We start from the raw sequence: 22,248 nt of genomic DNA, 5'->3' as shown, positions 1-22,248 counted from the left end.
CTTATATCCTGCTGCTTTATTGAACTTGTTTATAAGCTCTAGATGCTTTGTTATAAACTTTTTGGGACTTTCTATGTATAGAATTATGTCATATACCAACAGTGAAAGGTATACTCTTTCTTATCCAATTTGGATGTCTTTTATTTCTTTTTCTTGCCTAAATGCTCAAGCAAACTTTTTTTTTTTTTTAAGGAGGTACTGGGGATTGAACAGGACCTCATATAGGGAAAGCAGGCACTTAACCACTGAGCTACAATCACTCCCCAATGAGATTTGGCTTTTTTGTTTGTTTGTTTTTGTTTTCAGAAGATACCAGGGATTGAACATGGGACCTTATAAATGAGAAACAGGCTCTCAATGACTTAAGCTATATCCAGTCCCTGCAATTACTTTTAATACAATGTTAAATAAGAGTGGTGAGTGTGGGCATCCGTGTCTTTTTCTGGATCTAAGAGGGAAAGCCATTAGCCTTTCACCATTGAGTATGATGTTAGCTGTAGGTTTTCCATATATGCCCTTTATCATATTGAGGAAGTTTCCTTCTATTCCTATTTTTCTAAGTGTTTTTATCCAGAAGGATGCTGAATTTTGTTGAATGACTCTTCCGTGTCAATAGAAATGATCATGTCATTTCTCTCCTTTGATTTGTAAATGTGGTGTATTACATTAATTGGTTTTCTTATGTTGAAACATCCTTGCATACCTGGGATAAAACCCACATGATCATGGTGTATAATTTGTTTGATATGTTGTTGATTTGCAAGTATTTTGAGGATTTTAGAATTCAGTTCATTGGAAAGATTGGTCTGTAATTTTATTTTCTTGTGGTGTCTTTTTGTGGCTTTAGTATTAGGGTGATATTGCATCACATAATAAGTTAGGCAATATTTCCTCCTCTTTGATTTTTTGGAAAAGTTTGAGAAGGATTGGTATTAGTTATTTACAGAATGATTGGTAGAATTCACTTGTAAAGTCATCTGACCCTGGGCTTTTCTTGGTTAAGAGGATTTTGATTACACTCATTCTGCCCTTTTAGTCTTCTCTTCTCTCTCTGCAAGACCCATAATATGTATTTTTTTGTGTTCCATGCTGTCATTAAATTCCCTGATTCCCTGCTGGGCTTTTTCCATTTTTTTGTCAATCTTGTCTACTATCTATGAAATTTTGGATGTCCAATGTTCCACTTTGCTAATTCTTTTCCCTGCCTGTTCAAATTCTCCTGTTGCTTGATTCTAGTATATTTTTAATTTCTTCCATTGTGCCTTTCATTATCATAAGACCTGTTATTTTTGTGTATGTTTACAATTTCTTTTGTATGTTCATACAATGTCTTCTATTTTTTTTGTTCTTTTTAAAAAAATTTCATTTTATTTTTTAATTTCCTTTTTTTAAAGTTAATAGATCAAACAAAATGTTACATTAGAAAACATAAGAGGTTCCCTTATACCCTACGCCCCACCTCCCCACCCCCATCATTTTAATTGCGTTTTTTAATATACATAGATCACAAAAAAAGTCACATTAAAAAATATAAGAGGTTCCCATATATCCCGCCCCCCACACCCCCCCCCCCACTCCTCTCCCATCGACAACCTCTTTCATCACTATGGCACATTCATTGCATTTGGTGAATACATTTTGGAGCACTGCTGCACTGCATGGATTATAGTTTACATTGCAGTTTACACTCTCCCCCAGTACATTCAGTGGGTTATGACAGGACATACAATGTTCAGCATCTGTCCCTGCAATATTATTTAGGACAATTCTAAGTCCCCAAAATGCCCCCACATCACATCTCTTCTTCCCTCTCCCTGCCCTCAGCAACTACCGTGGCCACTGTCTCCACATGAATGCTACAATTTTTCCCATTACTAGTAACAATGGTTCTATAGTAGAATATCAGTAAGTCCATTCTAATCCATATTTTAATACTCCATCCTGTGGACACAGGGATGGAGATGTCCACTCCACCTCTATATTGAGAGGGGGCTTAGATCCCCCATGGATGATGGATGAGATTCTCCTGCTTGGAGATGTAGGCACTCTCGGTTCCCTGGTGTGGTGATTGCCCGTCTTTGCCTCCCTGTTAACTGGCCTGGGTAAGTCCAATGAACCAGAAAGTAGGAGTTGCAACTCCGCTGAGGCTCAGGGCCCAGCTGGCACATGGACAGTCCAGAGATTCAAATCCCCTGAGTATACACCAACCTTAGTGCCAACCACAGGTTCAGTAAAAGTGACAGAAGAGGCATGTGTAGAAAGGTCACATCAGAGTCCAACTCCATCACACTCAGGGACACAAATTCCAAAGTAGACCCCACTGACATGCACTGAACTCCAGAGCCATCTGCCATGACCATAGACCCTGTGTGTCTCTGTAGCCCTCAGGAGCACCAATACCTGCAGTTGTATCTACTTTGGCTGTCTCTGGGACCCTGCTGAGGCATGCATAAGCATGACCCCTCTGATGACCTCCCAACTCTTTTTTGAAGATTTTAACCATATACACTCATTTGTCTTTGCCATTGCCCCCTTTTATTCAAGGTCAAAAATCAGTTTTTAACGCATGATGCTACATGTAGGCTGAGATATTTTGCTGGTCTCAGTTGACCCTTTTATTCATGGTCTCTTTCTAGTTGATTGGTAGTGATTGGTAGTAATCACTCAGCTCCAGGGAAGCTTATCCCCAGGAATCGTGTCCCATGATGGGGGAAGGTAATGCATTTACATGCAGAGCTTGGCTTAGAGAGCAGCCACATTTGAGCAACATGGAGGCTCTCAGAAGGTAACTCTTAGGCACCCTGGAGCTGTAGGCCTGGTTCATATTTCAGGCACACAGGCTCATAAGCATAGTCATCAGTATTAAGGGCTCATCATTGGACCATCCTTCTTCATTGGTCTTTGCCGTGGCACTTGGGGGATTGTTCTGTTCCATTGGGGAATGTGACAAAGCTCCCCCAGGTAGAAACTCAGTACTCCTTCAGTTGTCCTTTGTAACTGTAACTACAATGAAAATAACCAACATATATCCAGACATTTTTATGTACCCTATATACATGCCCTGGAGAACTCCCTCCCAACCATGTTTCCCCCATCAATAATACCCCACACCAACATTCCTCCCCTGCCATGGTTGAACCTCTCTGTATCCAAAACTTCTTCAAAAATGAAGCCTAATATACTGCCAAATTCAATTAGTAGGAAAATGAAATAGTGATAGATTTAAAGATTAGAAATAGAATACATACAAATTAAGGAAAGCTAAAATTATGTAAAAATAAATTGGGGTATTAAAAATGAAAAATACTATAAAACTGTTTTTGACATTTTCCCTTTCATCATTGTAATAGGTGTTGCCCTGTATGTACAGTGGCAAGGCAATTTCTTTCATTTCTTTCCCAGTGTCTACATTCTTTCTTTTTTTTTTTTCTTCTAATTTTTAATTTTGTCTTCAAAAAAGTTTTAGTTCACAGTATTTCACATATACAATTAGGGGGTTCCCAAATATCCAACACCAAACTCTTTTTCCCCTTCCCCAGCAATGATCTTTTTACATGTTCATGTTGTATTTGCAGCAGCTGATGTACAGATATTGAAACATAGCTATCAAACATGGCTCCATTTCAGTTTACATTATGGTTTATATTTTAGACTATACAATTTTCTAAATTTTTAGTTACCTTATATTTTACATTATGGTTTACATTATAGCCTATAGACTTTTATACACCTCTAATTACGTGAGGCAAACACTAGAAAAACTAAGTGAAGGAATAGATGCCTCTACAATGTCTTCTTAGTATATTTTATCTCTTCCTTCATCTCATTGAATTGTTTAGAAGATTGTAAGAGAGGCAGACATTGTTCTTTCTGATTTTGAAATTCTCAGTTGTGGCTTTAAATTCTCCAACTGATTGGATAAGATGATTCCTCACATTGCTAAGGGCAATCTCTTTTGTTTTGATCATAAATGTGATAAGCCATAGGTACAATCAACTGATTATAGATACAAATCTATCCATGAAATTCCTTCACAGTAACCATATATTTCTGGTCTTATTAGCTGAAGGTCAGTGCTTCCTTGACCAAACAACAGGATGCCATAATTGAGCCAAGTTGACACATGAAATTAACCAAAACAATCCGCCCTTTGTCCACTTGGCACCCATACACATCTCCTTAAACCATGCTTAATCTCCAAATAAAGACAATAACACAGTCATTCTTTTACTTAACATGATACAACTGCTCTGTACAACAGCAAGTACAGTAACTCCTTCCCCAGAAGAAGATGCAAGACTTTGGGTAATATTTACTCTTATCCTAGATATCCTAAACTTAAATGTTATGATGTATAGTTAATATAATTAATGTTGTATCATAAGGGGAATATGAGAAAGAAGACAACAAAGGTATTTTCTTTACACATATATATTCATAACATAAGGGAGAAATACTCAATTCAATTATAGTCCTCATTTCTGCAACTGGTCCTATGGTTGTAGCTGATATTTATAACTACCTTCTTTCACTTATTCATTCCATATTCCCTTTACCCTCAGAAATCACCTCAAATAGTCATGGTTCTTTGCATGGTAGGATGACCCAAACCTTCATTCCTGAAGGGTCTGGGTAGTCCTATATGAATTGGATTGTTATAGTTTCCATTGACTTAAATCACATTAGTAGTTCTGTATGAATTGGATTGTTGTAGTTTCCATTGATTTAAATCACAGGGCGTGGTAGTACTAAGAGATGACCTAAACCATCTCTTGTATTCCAGACATACTCATCCTTACAATGGTGTGGTGACTGTCTATTTTTCCCTTTTAAATCATGATCAATTATCCCAGCCACTATAGTAACTCTCATTCCTGCCAGTTGTTTCAGAGATCTGAGAAGCCCAAAGTGGCTGGATGGTTTAATCTCCACTTCAATGGAATAACTGTTGTGTTTCCTGGTGGAAACACTACTCCCTTCAGAATCAAGACCCCTAAATCAGCAGAGCATAAGGTTATGGGGACAGAAAGGGCACATTTTGCTAGGAGTAGCTGTGAGTGGTGCCACTTCATTTTTACCCCTTGATTTATGGATATGTGAGTCCTGACTAGGAGAGAAACAGCACAGTAAATTGGAAACTGATTTAGAGCATATTCTGCTCCCTGGAGAACATTGCCCCAGCCTGAAAGGCCATTTGGCACCATAACTGAGATATAAAAATGCTAATCCACCATTTTTACAATCCAAATATGTCAGGATGGTGGGGAACATGGTAAGGCGAGTGAATTCCAAAAGTATGGGCTCAGTGTTGCACTTATTTGCTGTAAGATAGTAAGCTCCTGAATTTTTGTTGAATTTATATCCAATAATCTGACATGCAAATGTGTTACTAATAATTCTAGATTGGTTGCTACTTCTTGCTCATTAGATCTAATCAGAATAATGCCATCAATGTCATGGACCATTTTAATGGACCATCAATGTAATGGACTAGTGCAGACTATATTATGACATAGGTTTGGAGAGTTGATATACCCATAAGGTAAGACAGTAAAGGTATATTTCTGGCCTTACTAGCTGAAGGCACACTGGTTCTCATGGTCTTTACTAACAGATATTGAGAAAAAAGCACTTTCCAGATCAATAACTGCATACTGGGTGCAAGAAGATGTGTTGATTTGCTAAAGAAATGATCCCACATCATGCAATCCCTCCAGGAATGTGGTGTTACTTTTGGTTTACTATTTTGCTAGGTAGAGGCAGTTTTAGTGGCTTCCACTTGGTCTTTCTTGCCATAATAGCCTTCACCTGATGTGGGGATTATGACAGTTGCTGAGTATATCTATTCCAGTTATGCATTCCAGAACTGGGGAAATAATCATACGATGGGTTTAGGGGCCCAAAGTACCCACTGTTAGATGAACCTAAGCTGAAATTCCATTGATTATCTGACCTTTATGAGCCCCTACTCTGACTGAACACAGGCTCTGAACTGACACCAATTTATTGATATTTGGGGTTTTCTGAACCCAAAACGTAATCCCTGAAATGTCTGATAATTTCCTTTTTCTCAGTGCACAATCATCCAGGTAAAAAGCCATAGATCCCTTTGGGGAGAGGTTTGGAAAAAGTTTAACTATTTTTTCCATATAATAGGTTCCTTCCCCAAGGGAACACACCTTCCCCTTCATTCAAAGGGTTCTGTCTCAAGTCTGGGAAATCAAGGGACTGTGGTCCTCTGTTTTTGTCATTCAAGTTAGACTTATTTTTTTTTACTTGATCTAGAACACTTCTGTTTATACAGACTTTGTCCAGTCAAAAGGGTCTCATACCTACAGGAATGTATTAGTTAAAAAACATCATCATTCTCTTTTTAAGATTCATAAAAGAATTTCAAACTGTCACAGGTGGGATGTCTGATTCTTCAGGGGTCAATCATAGATTTATTAGGAAAAATGGTTAATTTTCTCAGATAGGATTGGGAAGCCTGCTTCATCAAGTCAGGCTGTTGCAGGTTTATCAGGCAAAAAGGATTCAGCAGAATTTAGTGGTCCAATGTCCCCACTGCCATCATGATTAGCTTATATGTCTCCATTCTGATTTTCAGTGTCCTATTCCTTCCCAATAAATGCCTTCACTTTAATAGGAGACATCCTGTAAGGTTGGGAATTCAATTTGCACTGTAGGTTACTCATGGAATGACTCTTTATGTTTGGTTTTTAGAAATCTCAAATATGCAGCTACAGGAAAGAAGAGTTTCTTTCAGGGCACATATAGAAACTTCCATGTTACTCAGGTAAAACTTGAGTTGGGAATTTGAAGCCTTAAGCTCATCCATTTCTTTAACAAATTAATCTAGCAGTCAACCTCACTATACTTTTTAGCTTGACAAAAATATCCTAAGATTTAAAATACATTGTCACCCAGAGTCTTGCCTCTTATAAGCACTTAAGTAGGAGTATCCAGTGATGATATTTTGCATACCTCTATTGCCAAATCACTCCATGGACTATCAATACTCTCTTGATCATTGGAAATTAGGTGCCTTTACATCTAATTAGATAAAAGAAACAATTCCAAACACAGAGAACTTATTCCAAAATCTCATTCTTAAGATTCTGTTTATCAAGAACCACTCTTTGTACCAAAATCTGTTTTAGTCAGAGTTCCCCACAGAAATAAACCTACAGGAAACATACACACACAAACATGCATACATGTGTGTGTGTATATTTATATATATGCATTAGGAAAAATTTATTATGAGGAATTAGCTCATGTCAGCATGGGAGCTAGCAGTCTGAATTATGTAGGGCAGGTCACAAGCTAATAACTGTCATTCTCAAGACTAACAAGTTCATATCCCCAGAAGAAGTTGGCTAACTGAGGAGAGGTAGGAATTCTTTCTGATCTTTGAAATCATCAGTTCTGGCATTAAGGACTCCAATCGATTGAATGAGGATATTCCTCACATTTCTGACGATCTTCTTTGTCAGTTGTAAATGCAGTCAACATTTAGGCAATCAACTGATAATAGATATAAATCCATCTATGAAATCAGGCCTGAGGTTGTTTGAGCAAACAACTTGAAACCATTACTTAGCCATGTTGACCCAGGAAATTGAAATAATATTAATATCTTAATAAAACCACAATGAATCTATCTATGCTGCTTTTAATTTATGAACTACATTCAAATATTTCTCCTCACAATAACTTTGCAAGGTAAGCCTAAAAGTCTCCATTTTACAGATGAGAAACCTCAAGTTCAGAAAGCTTTAATGACCAGTTCAAGGTCTCACTTGAGTTAGTAAGTTGTGGTCTCATATTGGAGCCTGACTTCTGTGATATGTTTACATTATATTTTACTCATTGGGAGCCACAGTGAAATTGGAAAAACAGAATTGTCAGCTTAGCTAAAATCTTTCCAAACCACTAGTATGTCTTCTTGTTGGTATAGCTATCTTAATTTAGATAGTTAGACTGATAGCCAGGTCACAGAGCTACAATAACAAATATGATGAGGATGTTGGTGATGGCAATAGTAAGAGGAGTTTTTCTTCACTTTGGATAGACCTTGGCAGTTTTAGACCCCTTGCTCAGACTGTTTTGAATCCCCACCCACAAGAAAGCACTTCTTATCCTGAATTTTCCCCATAGGAGGCCTATGTGACTTACCAGGATGACATCCGACTGATAGGGGAGCTGGTGACCATCATTGGGGCTGTGACCATCCTGCTTCTAGAGGTGAGGTGTGGGTTGCATCCATCACGAGCGCATCAGCACCAGTGTGCCCAGTCTGAACTGTGGTCTCCATAATCTGTATTACTGGCCTTTCCTCAGATTCCAGATATCTTCAGGGTTGGTGCCACTTGCTATTTTGGACAGACAGTACTTGGGGGTCCATTCCATGTTATTATGTGAGTATTCTCCTCCTCCCAGCCCCATGACTTTGCTCACCAAAATCATTCAAGTACTCCAGTTCAAAGTTTCACATCTTACCTTTGTGGGTTTCTCTCTTGGGGACTTCTATGTGTGACTATATTTAGGTATAAAGACTAAACCTGAGTGTGTAGATACCACCTAAATCACAGCTTTGTTGTTGGAAACCTAGAATATTTTCAACCTTCTTCTCACTCTCCCTTCTTTCTCTCCCTTAGCATCACCTATGCTTGCATGGTACTGGTGATCATGGTAATGCGGCTCACCAATGTCAGTGGGGAGGTAGTGCCCATGTCTTTTGCCCTGGTGCTGGGTTGGTGCAGTGTCATGTACTTTGCCCGAGGATTCCAGATGCTGGGGCCCTTCACCATCATGATCCAGAAGGTCAGTGGCTTATCCTAAGCTTCCTCTGATTCTAGCCTCGGGACCTTCCCAGATAAAGGGAAAGGATTGGGAGCAAAAAGGTAAATGCTGCTTAGGGTGGATCTGGTGTAATTAGAGGTCTTTCTGTTCTGTTAGCTGTAGTTGCTCATCGACAGATGGAGAAAGAATCATCTCGCATTTCTTCTCTTTCTCTGTTTCTTGCAGATGATTTTTGGAGACCTAATGCGTTTCTGCTGGCTGATGGTTGTGGTCATTCTGGGATTTGCCTCAGGTAAGACTTCTACTCCCACTTCCACTTAATCATTAGATGCAGTTCTCCAGGGTGCTTATTCTCACTCTTGCTTTCAGTTCTTGTTTGCACTCTCTCACTTTTTATTTCTCCTGGCAGAAAGTGAGTCATAAACCATACTCATATCTGTAGGATTAGGTCCTCTCAGGCTTGCTTAGAAGGTATACCCATGCGTTCTGAATTTCTGTACATTTCACATGGCCTAACTTCCCTAGAACTTCTTAAAAGAGAGAGAAAAAGGGCTTTGTAGAGGGACGTAAACAAGAAATACTGGCCAATCATGGATCTTAGGGAACTATGTGGGCAATCAGAAACAACAGTGTTTACTTAACCACATTTACAATTCCAAAGAAAAAAAAATAAAACATTTAATAAAAAATGTTTTTCCTCAAATGTGGTAATTTAAATTTGAGAGAAAATGAAAGAATTAGAAAAATGAGGTAAAGTAAAAAGAGTTCAAAGAACAGGAGAGGAAAACAGTAAAAGAAGAGCTGTGAAGAGAGATAGGGAGAACAGAGATGAGAGAAACAGCCAACGTGTAGTGAGAGAGAAAAGGGAACACTGAGGAAAAAACTCAACATGCTGATAAAGAGCTAGAGGGAGGGATAGAGAAGTACATGAGTAGGTGAGAATTCTTAGGGAGCAGTGTAAAGCAGAAGGGGCCAGACATGAAGAGACAAAGGACAGCAACAATAATACAGTAACCAATTTCTGCAACTGGTCATCCATAAGACATGTGGAATGTACTAGATAATCTTTGAAGACTCCTCCCCAAATCTAATAAATCATGAATCAGTTCAGCCAACACTGTTTCTACACTTAGGAATTTTCCCATTAATGGAGGTGTTCATAAAACAGCCCATAGGGGAAAAAAATACAGGATTTTATATAGAAAGTGTAGAACTGTTAATTTTTCCTATTTGGAGAAGTCCACTCCCCTGAGCCATCCCTACCCTGTCTCCTCACTCACAAACCCATAATTTCCTAGAATTACCTTGTTCATGCTTCAAATCCACATATAAGTAGTCTTTTAAAGGTTCTAAGATTCCAGGATGTACAGTACTGTCTAGTATGCTACACACTGAGCAGGAATAACTTTACTATGATGGTTCAGCATCACCCAGGAAATCTCAGGATAATGAAAGCTTATCTAGAGGCCACTGAGATAAAAAATTATCTCTTTTAGCATTTTCATGCACTCAGTCCTTTAAAACTGTTGAAGATTCCATGCATTCCTGAAATAATTGCATTTTAAATATTTGGTTTTCTCAAATGTAAAATACAGTTAGATGGTATTTAATATATCATATTTTTTGCCAAATGGCTGAGTATCATTATTATCCAGAGTGTTGAACTCATTCGTAGAACATCTCAGTGTTAGCCAGTTTCAGAGGTAAAAAGTGATCTACATGAACACATTCCCACATCTATTTTTATGGGTGTGTATGTGTTCATGCATGTAAGTAAATGGAGATGTATATATCAGAGGTAGAATGAATGCTGACCAGGCCCATGCTTATCATGATAACTCCTTGTTTCCCATCTCCATTTCCTCTTCCTGGGCGGAGCAGCATTTTATATCATTTTCCAGACAGAAGACCCAACGAATCTGGGGCATTTCTATGATTATCCAATGGCGCTGTTCAGCACTTTTGAACTTTTCCTCACTGTCATTGATGGGCCTGCCAACTACGAAGTGAACTTGCCCTTCATGTTTGGAGTGGTCTACTTTGCTTTCACCATCATTGCCACACTGCTTATGCTCAACCTATTCATCGCCATGATGGGTGACACACATTGGCGGGTGGCCCATGAGCAAGGCGAGCTCTGGAGGGCCCAGGTGAGTTTTTAAGTATAGTCTTGTTAAGGTGCAGAGGATGGGGAGAAAAACAACAGTGGGATATATTATTTCAGAATACTTTGAAAAGAGTCACAGAACTCAGTGGTGATGTTACATCAATAAATGTTTATGTAAACTTGAGGTACATGAGGATAGATAGAGGAGTCTCTACCAAGGAGCTTAAAATGGTAAAATAGGAGCAATAGGTGGAGGTCTTTTTCACAAGTAGACCCAGGAGTCATATTTGATTCCAGTTGCAGCTAGAAAACATCTCAGGAAGCGGACTTGGCCCAGTGGTTAGGGCGTCCGTCTACCACATGGGAGGTCCACAGTTAAACCCTGGGCCACCTTGACCCATGTGGAGCTGGCCCATGCGCAGTGCTGATGTGCTCAAGGAGTGCCCTGCCACGCAGGGGTGTCCCCCACATAGGGGAGCCCCATGTGCAAGGAGTGCACCCCGTAAGGAGAGCCACCCAGAGCAAAAGAAAGTGCAGTCTGCCCACGAATGGTGCCACACACACGGAGAGCTGACACAGCAAGATGACACAACAAAAAGAAACACAGATTCCCGGTGCCACTGATAAGGATAGAAGTAGTCACAGAAGAACACACAGCGAAAGGACACAGAGAGCAGACAACTGGGGAGGCAGGGGGGAGAGAAATAAATAAATAAATCTTAAAAAAAAAAAAAAAGAAATCATCTCATTCTGGTACATTGTAATTTTAAATTTAGACCTTATCTTCTGTTTGCTTCTATAAATGTCTGGTTCTCTATGATCTTTTCTTTGTATTGTCATAGACTAATAAAATATTTGTATTGGAAGTGAACTAACCACAGAGTGCCCAACTCTCCAGCTTTACATTTTTCCACTCCCCATCTTTCTTGGCCCCAGCCCATCTGGCTTGCACCTTTTTGTTCCTGCTCTGATAGATTATCAACCTTTTGAACTAGAATTGTCCCTGATATGACTGGAGTAATATGGTTAAAAAATCGGTCATGTCTTTCCTTCCTTTGGAGACTATACTCTACTATTTACTATTTATAAATGGAGTCAGGTCTTTTAGAAAACATACAGTTGGCCCTTATTATGATCAACTAGAACACCTGCATTTTTTTTTTTTTTTGCATGATGGACTTAGCTAAGCTCCTTTACTCTTTTCCTACAGTGCTTTAGTCTTAAATATAAATGTAGGTTTTTATATTTGGTTTTCTTAAATTTCATGTTATTCATTTTAGACCAGCATTCTAGTCTGATGAGATAATTTTTATATTCCTTCTATCATGTCCTATATTACATATTGCTCCCAGTTTGGTTTCACAGGGATATTTGATAAGTATGTCTTTCATGTTTCATCTTACAAGTAACTAATTAGGGCTGAGTGACATGCCATTACAAATTTACCACCCATTTTCCCATAGTCGTGTATCAATTTTTTTCCCTCATAGGACATGGGTATTGACGTTTAATTTTCTACCAGTTGTCTAGACGTTGACATCATCATTTCAATCTCAGTCTCATAGTGACTATATTTAATCATTTCCTTTAAAAACAAATAGTTGTTTCTATGACTTTCCTCTGAAAAAGGAAATGAGGTAAATTTGGAGTGACTCTTTTCCCATGAATCTGAATAATAAAGTAGGGATCTCTGTTTTATTATAAATACTCATAAAATCTATCTCTCCTTTTCTGATAAATGATATGTAAAGCCTGGCACAGACTAGGGAGTGGATGAATCACTGTACTCACCACTGACCTTTGGAATCCTTATCTCACCATTTTTTGTGTTTGTTTGTTGTATTTTAAATAACAAACCTTTTTTTTTTAAGAGCAGTTTAGAGTTACAGAAAAATTGCATGGGCAGTATGCAATATCCTCTCCCACCCCAATTTCCTCTGTTATAAACATCTTGCATTAGGGTGGTACATTTGTTACAATTGATGAACCAATTCAAATTGATATATTATTAGTAACTGAAGTCCAGAGTTTACATTAGGGTTCACTATTTGTGTGTACAGTTTTACTGGTTTTGTCAAATGTGTAATGTCGTGTACCCACCATTGCAGTATCATACAGAATGACTGCCCTTAAATATGCCTGCTTTGTGCTCCACTTATTCACTGCTTTCCCCCTTCTCAGTCCTAACCCATGACAAACTCTGATCTTTTGACTGTCTCTTTAATTTTGCCTTTCTGTAATGTCATTTAGGACTCATATAGTATGTAGTCTTTTCATATTGGTTTCTTTCACTTAGCAATATGTATTTAATGTTCTTCTGTGTTTTTTCAAGGATTGATTTCTTTTTTATTGCTGAATAACATTCCATTAAATGGTATGCCACAGTTTGTTTATCCCATTCTTTTATAGAAGGGCATCTTGGTTGTTTCTGAGTTTTGGCAAATGTGAATGAAGCTGCTATAAACACTGGTGTGAAGGTTTTTGTGGGGACATTAGCATTCAACTCCTTTGGGTAAATAAGTAGGAGCACAGTTGTTGGATCATATGGTAAGCCTATGTTTAGCTTTCTAAGAAACTGCCAAACTGTCTTCCAAAGATGCTATACCATATTGCATTACTACCAGGAGTGAATGAGAGATCCTGTTGCTCCACATTCTCTCAGCATTTGGTGGGTCAATGTTTTGGATTTTAGTCATTCTAATAGGTGTGTAATGATAACTCATTGTTGTTTTAATTTGCAATATCTGAATGATACATGATGTTAAATGCCTTTTCATGTACTTGTTTGACATCTGTGTGCTTTCTTTGGTACGTTTTCTGTTCAGTTCTTTGTGAAAAAAAATGGGTTGCTTTCTTACTGTTTTTCTAGTTCTTTTTATATTTTGGATACAAGTCCTTTGCTAGATATGTATTTTGCAAATAATTTCTCCCAGTCTGTGCCTTGTCTTTTCATTCTTTTAAACACGAGTTCTTTTTGAATCCCTCTATTTGTGGACGCATGAGCTCTCTGAAGCTCATGGCACTGAACTTTCTCCACCTCTCATCTCCTTCCAGGTTGTAGCCACCACAGTGATGCTGGAGCGGAAGCTGCCTCGCTGGCTGTGGCCTCGCTCAGGGATATGTGGGCTTGAGTATGGGCTGGGAGATCACTGGTTCTTGCGGTGAGTGATAGTGTGTACATACAAGCTTCAGACGTGTGAGGAAATGCTATCATGGGTGGGTGAATCTAGGCCTGGCCTTTCTTACTAGTTTCACATTTATTACCCTTTTCTCCTTTATTGAGGTTCTAAATTGGACCCACAGTAGTGATGATCACCCTATAAAGGAAAACCGCAGCATTGTGTTTGGGGGAAAGGGAGGGAAATATTGTGGAAGGGTTAAAAAGTGCTGGAAGCGAATGCCAGGCTGTGTGTATATCAGAGCAGGGATGTGTGAAGGCTTAGATGTATGTGTCTACCTAATTTGTTTAAGCCTTGTTCCTACCTGACCCCCATCTCCAGTATATTTTGTCTTGAATCTAACTTCCTTCTTTATACCCTACTGTGTTAGCCAAAGGGATACTGATGCAAAACACCAGAAATCTGCTGGGCATTATAAAGGGTATTTATTTGGGGTAGGAGCTTACAGTTACCAGGCCATAAAGTGTAAGTTACTTCCCTCACCAAAGTCTATTTCCACATATTGGAACAAGATGGCTGCTGACGTCTGTGAGGGTTCAGGCTTTCTGGGTTCCTCTGGACTCAGCTCTTCTGTTTTTTCCACAAGGTCAGCTGTAGACTCTGAAGCTCTCTCGGCTTTGCCTTTCTCCACAAGGTCAGCTGTGGACTATCAGGTGAACGGCTCTGTCTCTTTCCCCGGGGCTCCAGCTTAAGACTTCAGCATCAAACTCCAACATCAGAAACCCACAACTCTGTCCTTTGCCATGCCTTTTATCTGTGAATCCCCACCCACCAAGGGGTGGGGACTCAATGCCTTAATGATATGGCCCAATTAAACCCCTTATCATAACTCAATCAGTCCCAGGTACAGATCAGATTACAAACATAATCCAATATCTATTTTTTTAATTCATAACCATATCAAACTGCTATACCTACTATCCTCAACTTCTCACCTGGCTTTCCCCTCTCCTTATATTTCTTGTTTATTTCCTGAATTGCATTCTACTCACCCTTGAGATTCATTTATATTTAATTGACTCTGTATTTTCTGTCTCATTCACCTCTATACGTATGTGCATAAGCAAGCCCTATTACCATACAAATCCTGATTGTTTGACTTCCTTTGTTTCTATCCCAGTTGACCTTAGACTGCACTCTGCCTCCCTTCCTTTTCCATCAATTGTATCAAGTGTATTAATTGATCCTAGATACACTTCTTGCTTCAACTTTGGTTCCTTCCTTTTCTTTTTCCTTTTTTTTGCATTTTTATCCTTTATTATTTTAGAACATACCTTTGAATTTTATCAAACCTTTAAAAAAAACACTTTACCTTTTTCCTAAGAAAGAAGATAATTTCTCCTTTTAGTTATTTCTATTTCTCAGCTAATACATACTTATGTAAAATTTACTTTTACTTTTTTTGTCTTTATTATTTTTTTAATGTTACATTTAAAAAATACAAGAATTTCTCATTTACTCAGAATTATTGGAGAATGTAATATTCAGGTTAAATAAACTTTCTAGTGAACATAATATTATTAACACATGCATAGTATAACATTTATAAAAAATTCATAAATTTTATAAGCCATTTAAGTGTATTTTATGTTGAAGTTACAATCAAACTGGTTTTATCTTTTATTAATGTTGGAGAAGATACTTGGTCTTCCATTCCATTTACTACCTTGATATGAACAGTGGTGATTCCTAAATTAAAAAAAAAATGTGGGAGGGGATGTGGCTCAAGTGGTTGAGTGCCTGCCTTACACATGGGAGATTGCTTGTTCAGTTCCTGGTGCCTCCTAAAGCAACAAAAGAACAAACAAGAAGCAAAACAAATGGAAAAAAAAAAAAAACTCAGGGAAGCTGATGTGGCTCAGTAGCTGAGCACCAGCTACCCACATACGAGGTCCTGGGTTCAATCCCCACATCCACCCCTGTACCTCTAAAAAATATATATATTTATTCACACTTAATGTCACCTTTCCTCTTGATCCTGTTTCCATCCTGTGCCTCATTTACCTCTGCTTCTTAAATTGGCTTATTTCCCCACTTCAATTGAGTCTGTTCCTTTTCCTTTCATCAGGGTTGAGAACTACCATGATCAGAATCCTTTGCGAGTGCTTCGCTATGTGGAAGCTTTCAAGTCCTCAGACCAGGAGGATGGACAAGAGCATCTTTCTGAGAAAATTCTCTCTGTGGCTGAGAGTGGGACTCTAGCCAGAGCCTCCCGGGCCATCCCAACTCCTTCCCTGTCCCGGACTACATCCCACAACAGTAGCAGTCACCAGTGCTGGGAGATAATTCGGTATAACACTTGGGGACACTTAAACCTTGGATTAGATCTTGGTGAAGGAGATGGAGAGGAGAGAGTCTACCATATATAATTAGATCGACAGTTACTCTTGATCTGCCTCCAGGTGGGCCTGTGGGGCAAGCAGAGAGGTACCTATGATGTATCTAATTTTTATGCCTGCTATTTATGAGATACCTATAAAGATAGCTACGCCAGTTAATTATGATACTATAAATACCTACAGAGTGTTTAAATTTCATGGCAGTTAATTATGAGAAGTTATGGCAAGAATAGTTCCTAAAGGACCATGTGCCATCCTTCACATAAGCATTACTGGAGGTGGACAATGGACATCCATGGTCATATATATCTTCTGTCTTATTAGTCCCATATCTTGGGAAAAAGGAGGCATCGTGGAGCAGAAGTGAACTAGACAATTAAAGACATGAGGTAGGTATGTGAGACAAATTTCAAGTGATTTTTCATTCTGCCCCATGTAGGAATTAGAAAGTAGTAAACTGGTGAAGCCTGCCTACCGTGATTAATGTGGGAAGAGTCAGGCATGAAATAGAAGTTGTGACCCTTTCTTTTTTCCTAATGCCCTGTAGGACTACAAGAAGCAAGTTTCCTTATCTGTGCTTTGTAAGGCTCATTCTGAAAGTATTCTCATTTCATTACATGTTTGAATGGCCTAGTCATTTCTTCTTCAGAACCTTCCATACTCCATTCTTCAGGTGGGTCTTTAGAAATTAATCATCTCTGTTCCTGAGTGTGATGGAGTTGGACTCAGATATGACCTCTCTACACATGCCTCTTCTATCACTTTTACTGAACATGTGGTTGACACTGGGGTTGATGTATACTCAGGAGACATGAATCTCTGGACTGGCATGTGCTAACTGGGCTCTGAGCCTCATCAGAGTCGCAACTCCTACTCTCCAGTTCATTGGACTTACCCAGATCAGCTAACGGGGAAGTGAACATGGTCAACTACCACATCAGGGAACCAAGAGTGCCTACAACTGTAAGCAGGAGAATCGCATCCACCAACCATGTGGGATCTAAGTCTCCTCTTGATTTAGAGGTGAAGTGGACATCACCATCTCAGGGTCCACAGGATGGAGGAATAAAATATGGATTAGAGTGGACTTACTGGCATTCTACTATAGAACTATTGTGACTTTAGCAATTGAAGAACTTATCATTGATATGGAGACAGTGACCACAGTAGTTGCTGAGGGCAGGGAGAGGGAAGAAGAGATGTGATGTGGGGGCATTTTTGGGACTTGGAGTTGTCCTAAATGATATTGCAGGGACAGATGCTGGACGTTGTATGTCCTGCCATAACCCACTGAATGTACTGGGGAAGAGTGTAAACTGCAATGTAAACTATAATCCATGCAGTGCAGCAGTGCTCCAAAATGTATTCACCAAATGCAATGAATGTGCCACAATGATGAAAGAGGTTGTTGATATGGGAGGAGTGGGGTGGGGTATGGGGTATATGGGGACCACTTATATTTTTCAAATGTAATATTTTTTGTGACTATGTATCTTTGAAAAAAAGACAATTAAATTTTTAAAAATTAAAAAAAAAAGAAATTAATCATCTCTACGCAGGTTTCTATGTCTCTTGCCACCAGCCATCTCTCAACTCTCCATCTCTCTTTACCTTTGTGACGAGTTGTGGGGTGAATAGCAATAATGGAGAGCAAGCCAGCCACCCCTCTGTAGAAGGGAAATTCAGAACCAGTGTCCAGGGCACCCATTTTAATAGCTCACAAAGTATCCCCTTCTTTATTCCCAGCCATTTGCTTCTCTTGTCCCTTTTATCACCCTTGCTATGGGACAAACCTGTTTCAAGAGGACTGTAGTCTGAAATGGCAAAGAGATAAGCGGGATTTGTGACCCACAGAAAAGTTCATGCAGATACTTACACAAATGCACAGCCAAGTGCTGAACAGTGAGGGATCACACAATCATACACCCACATACACATACACATACACATACACAGTCAACAAAATTCCTCTTTATTTTCTTTCCCAGTGAAGTGCTTTCACTGCTTTTTAAGCTATACACCTATCTGTGCTCAGGTTTCGTTCTCTGTCTCTCCAGACTCCTGTGTCCACACTGCCTCCTTAAACTCTTCATGTTTGTGTATCTTCAACCTTTTCTTCACTAGCTCTATCAGCAAATAAATAGGCTCTATATTTTTTTTTATCTTTAAAGAAATTACAAATACCTTCTCTCAACTCCACCTCTCCTTTCACCTACTGTCCTTACTCCCCAGTCAGATTCAAACTTCTTGAGTACTCTACATGTGTTGCTTACCTCCCACTGATTCTTCACCCCACTGGGATTTGACCTTGTCTACTCCATACTACTGGTATTTCTTTTCTTAAGTTTATCTATCTCTAGCCAAACCTACTAAACAGCCTCCATATTGCATAACCTCTTTGTAGCATTCAGACATTGTTGGTCACTTACCACTTCTCTTCAGCATGTCTAGCACCACACACACTGGATTTCCCCTACCACTATGACTGCTTCTCTTTTTCTATCAATCCCTTAAATACTTTTAGTCCACAAGGTTAAGACCACAGCTCTGTGTTTCCCTCTCTGCCTTGCCAGCCTCACCTAAATCCATTCATCTTATTACCATGCATACACTCATGATTACCAACTCACTTTCCTCACTCTGGGTTTGTCTCCTAAGCTCCAGGCATGAGCAGCTTAACTATCTGTTGGACAACTCTACCTGGATATTTCATAGATACTCAAACTCAGTATGTCCCAAACTGAACATCTGTTCATACTCCCCAAAGCTTCTCCTACACCTGTGTTCCCAACAAAGTAAACACCTAACCCAGAATCTTAGGCATCATCTCTAATACTTCTGTCTCAACTCTCATATCCTGTAAATCTCAGAACTTGTGAATTCTACTACCTAAACATCTTCTTTGAAAAATATTGGTGAAAGGATGTTATATGGGAATTCTACATATGTGCATGATTGTTTTGTAAGTTCATGACTTCTGAAATAAAAATATATTTTAAAAAATAATAATAGGGTGGATTGGGGGAAAATACACCAAATGTAAGATATTAACTATAGTTAGTATTAGTATTTTGAAAATATGATTTCATAATTTATAACAAATATTTCACAACAGTGTAAGGTGTTAGTGGTAGGGTGATACATGTGGCCTCTGTGTGATATTATGTGTGTTTTGTAATTCACAACTTTTACTATACACTTATTGTTTATGTATGTGCATGTATGAAAGATATACTTCAATAATTTTTTTTTTAAAGTACAGAAAATATACAGGGAAATTAAGGTATCCTACCTCTACCCAAACACCAGGTGTCCTCCTCAGGGACATCCAGTAATAAAAGTTTATTATTTATCATGCCAAAAATGCAATATTTAAGCCTATCCTTTTAAAAACACAAACAATGTATTTATATGCTGAGTTCAGGTTAGAGAGAGGCCGCATTTAAGCAACAAGGAGACTCCCAGCAGGCAACTCTTAGGCACCCTATAATATTAAGCTAAGTTTCCATTTCAAGAGTAAAGGTTCACAAGCACAGTCATCAATATCAAGGGCCTGTCAATGGACCATCCTCCTTCACTAGTCATTGCCTCTCCCAATCCTTGTGCCATTCATCTAGAATAGGTTGCCATCATCTCCCTCCTGCATTACAGAAGTAGATTCCTAACTGCTCTTTTTAAATGTTATCTTGCTCTTCTCCAGCCCATAGTCCACACTCTAGCAAAAATGATCTTAGTAAAATGCAACTCCTACCTCAAAATCTGTCTTTAGGAAGCCCTTCTATGAGCTCAGTGCTAGCTCTTCTCAAACATCTCTTTTCCTGTCCTCTATTTTACAATACTATTTTCGTTTTAATTTCTGGTCATTACTATATTTTCTCCTCTCTGGGTTTTCACAATTTTGGATCTTTGTACCTCTTTCCATCCATTCCCCATTCCATCTTCATAAGTTCTATTCATTTTATTGTTGTCAGCTAAAAGATCACACGTGGCAGCATGTGTTTTGTGGGGTGGGGGAATTCTCTAATCCATATTTTTAGACCATCCTGTACATTTATTATACCACCCACACTTCTTTGCAATTATTTGCTTAAATGTCTGTGTTCCTAGCAGACTGTAAGTTTCACGAGGCAAAGATGGAGTTAATCTTGTTCATCACTCAATTCCCAGTTCCTTGCATAATTCAGTGCAATGTAGTATGTAATAAATGTTTATGAACTGAACTTTTAAATTATTGGGTTTTTTTGTGGTAAGTTATCTTACTTGCCATGCCACAGTTTTTTTTCCCTACCTGTCACAGGGGATAAAAATACCTTTGTCTGAGTGGGGTTATAATAATGATGAACTCACATATAATTGGAAACACATTGGAAAGGATAAAGCCCAATGTGATGCAATTATTGGAAACTTTTCTTACCTTAAGTATACTTCTGTGTGAGTATGTGGTTTTTGTGTGTGTGTGCTTGTTTGAAAGAGAGAGTAAGATAGACAGGAGAAGAAGAAAGAAGAGGAGGGAAAAGAGGAGGGGTGAAAGGGGGAAACCCCAAGCAGCAGAGCTCTGAGACAGATCTTACTGAACCCACTGGTATATGGTAACATCTGTAAGATTTTTTCCAGGCAATCTACAAGAATCTGCCCTCAGAAACCCAAGTGAGGCAGGAAAAGAAAACATGCATAGACAGTACTGTACCAAAGGGAAGATGTGGTATTTTAACTATGTTGCTGAAGGGTTAGAAGGTTTAAGATATTCTTGTCCTGCTGGGAAGACTGCCAGGCTTATTTAATGGGCTACAGAGACAGGGATGGGGAAAGAGTAAAATAAATTGTGCTGTTCATAAATGAGGAATTCTTCAGTTTCCCCAGAGAGCTATCTTCTCCTCTTCCCTCCACCCTCCACTCCACCCTGATCCTTCAAAATATAGAATGCAGAAGTCTGGCTCCCATGTGCCTCTTAGGCAACAGAAAGGGAGATGATGGGGAGATTTTGTTTTCACTAGCATGCCTGGACTCTTAAAACTATGTCGCCTCACAGACATTTGCAAAATGTTTTATTGACAAGGTTCTGTACTCAGGTCAGAAAGGCAGGTTGCACCTGAAGATGGCTCTGCTTGCAGTCTTGGGAAGGGAGGCCAGAGGTCAGCGTTCCAACCCTTGGGATGTTACCGAAGAAATGTCAAGAAGGCTAGGACACTGAAGCTGAGTGAGAGGGGAGAAAAGAAGGAAAGAGAGATGGAAGGAGGGGAAGAGCTGACTTTAGACGTGCTGAGAACAGATTTTGCATACAACAGAGTAGAGAAATGGAGTTGGAGAGAGAAGTGTAAACCATAGTGTCCATAAGGTCCAGAGCTGAGACTACTCAAAGAAAACCTGAGATTATGTCTTACCAGGAGGGTTTACTTCTCTGAGGTAGGCCCACCTGTTTCTTCAAGGTGACAAGGAAAAGAGGACCGAGGTGCATGGAGAGAGTTATTTGGCCAGGTAACAATGAGTGGTGTTGCACTAAGAGCGATTGGTTGGGTAAGTGCAGTTACCCTCTCTCTGACCTGGGGTAGGCCTGGGACATCTTTGCTTGGACCCCTTCTTTGATATCCTTGGGAGGCAATTATAGCCAAATGTGCCTGCGGGAAAAGGGACTTTCTCAAGGCTGGGATGCAGCTGGAAGGACAGAGTGTGCATGTTTGTAGTGATGTCCACAGTGCCATGTATCTGTGAGAAGTTATCTGTTTGCATGTGTAGGTGTGTTTGTGTGTACATGGATGTGTGTGTAGACAGAGAACACAATTCTTAAATGGCTGCTTTTTTTTAATCAACAATATTTTCT

General features: G+C 39.1%; 1 protein-coding gene across 5 annotated transcripts in view; it reads left to right on the top strand.

Moving 5' to 3' along the window:
* Positions 1–19,791, top strand: part of TRPV5 (transient receptor potential cation channel subfamily V member 5) — a 67,714-nt gene extending 47,923 nt beyond the window's left edge. For 2 of the 5 annotated variants that reach the window (XM_058297497.2, XM_071215323.1), the window contains 8 exons: positions 8,161–8,247; positions 8,344–8,420; positions 8,661–8,826; positions 9,031–9,097; positions 10,687–10,955; positions 13,967–14,073; positions 16,160–16,381; positions 16,978–19,790. In XM_058297497.2, coding sequence (XP_058153480.2) covers positions 8,161–8,247; positions 8,344–8,420; positions 8,661–8,826; positions 9,031–9,097; positions 10,687–10,955; positions 13,967–14,073; positions 16,160–16,381; positions 16,978–17,122 — 1,140 coding nt within the window. In that variant the 3' untranslated portion in view covers positions 17,123–19,790. Of the gene's footprint in view, positions 1–8,160; positions 8,248–8,343; positions 8,421–8,660; positions 8,827–9,030; positions 9,098–10,686; positions 10,956–13,966; positions 14,074–16,159 lie in introns of all 5 variants that reach the window. The other 3 variants (XM_071215319.1, XM_071215318.1, XM_058297502.2) reach the window with 2 other exon arrangements.
* The last annotated feature ends 2,457 nt before the right edge of the window (positions 19,792–22,248 follow it).

This window comes from Dasypus novemcinctus, chromosome 5 (genome assembly GCF_030445035.2).
Source record: "Dasypus novemcinctus isolate mDasNov1 chromosome 5, mDasNov1.1.hap2, whole genome shotgun sequence".
Lineage (NCBI taxonomy): Eukaryota > Metazoa > Chordata > Mammalia > Cingulata > Dasypodidae > Dasypus > Dasypus novemcinctus.
This window is presented reverse-complemented; position numbering and strand designations above follow the sequence as displayed.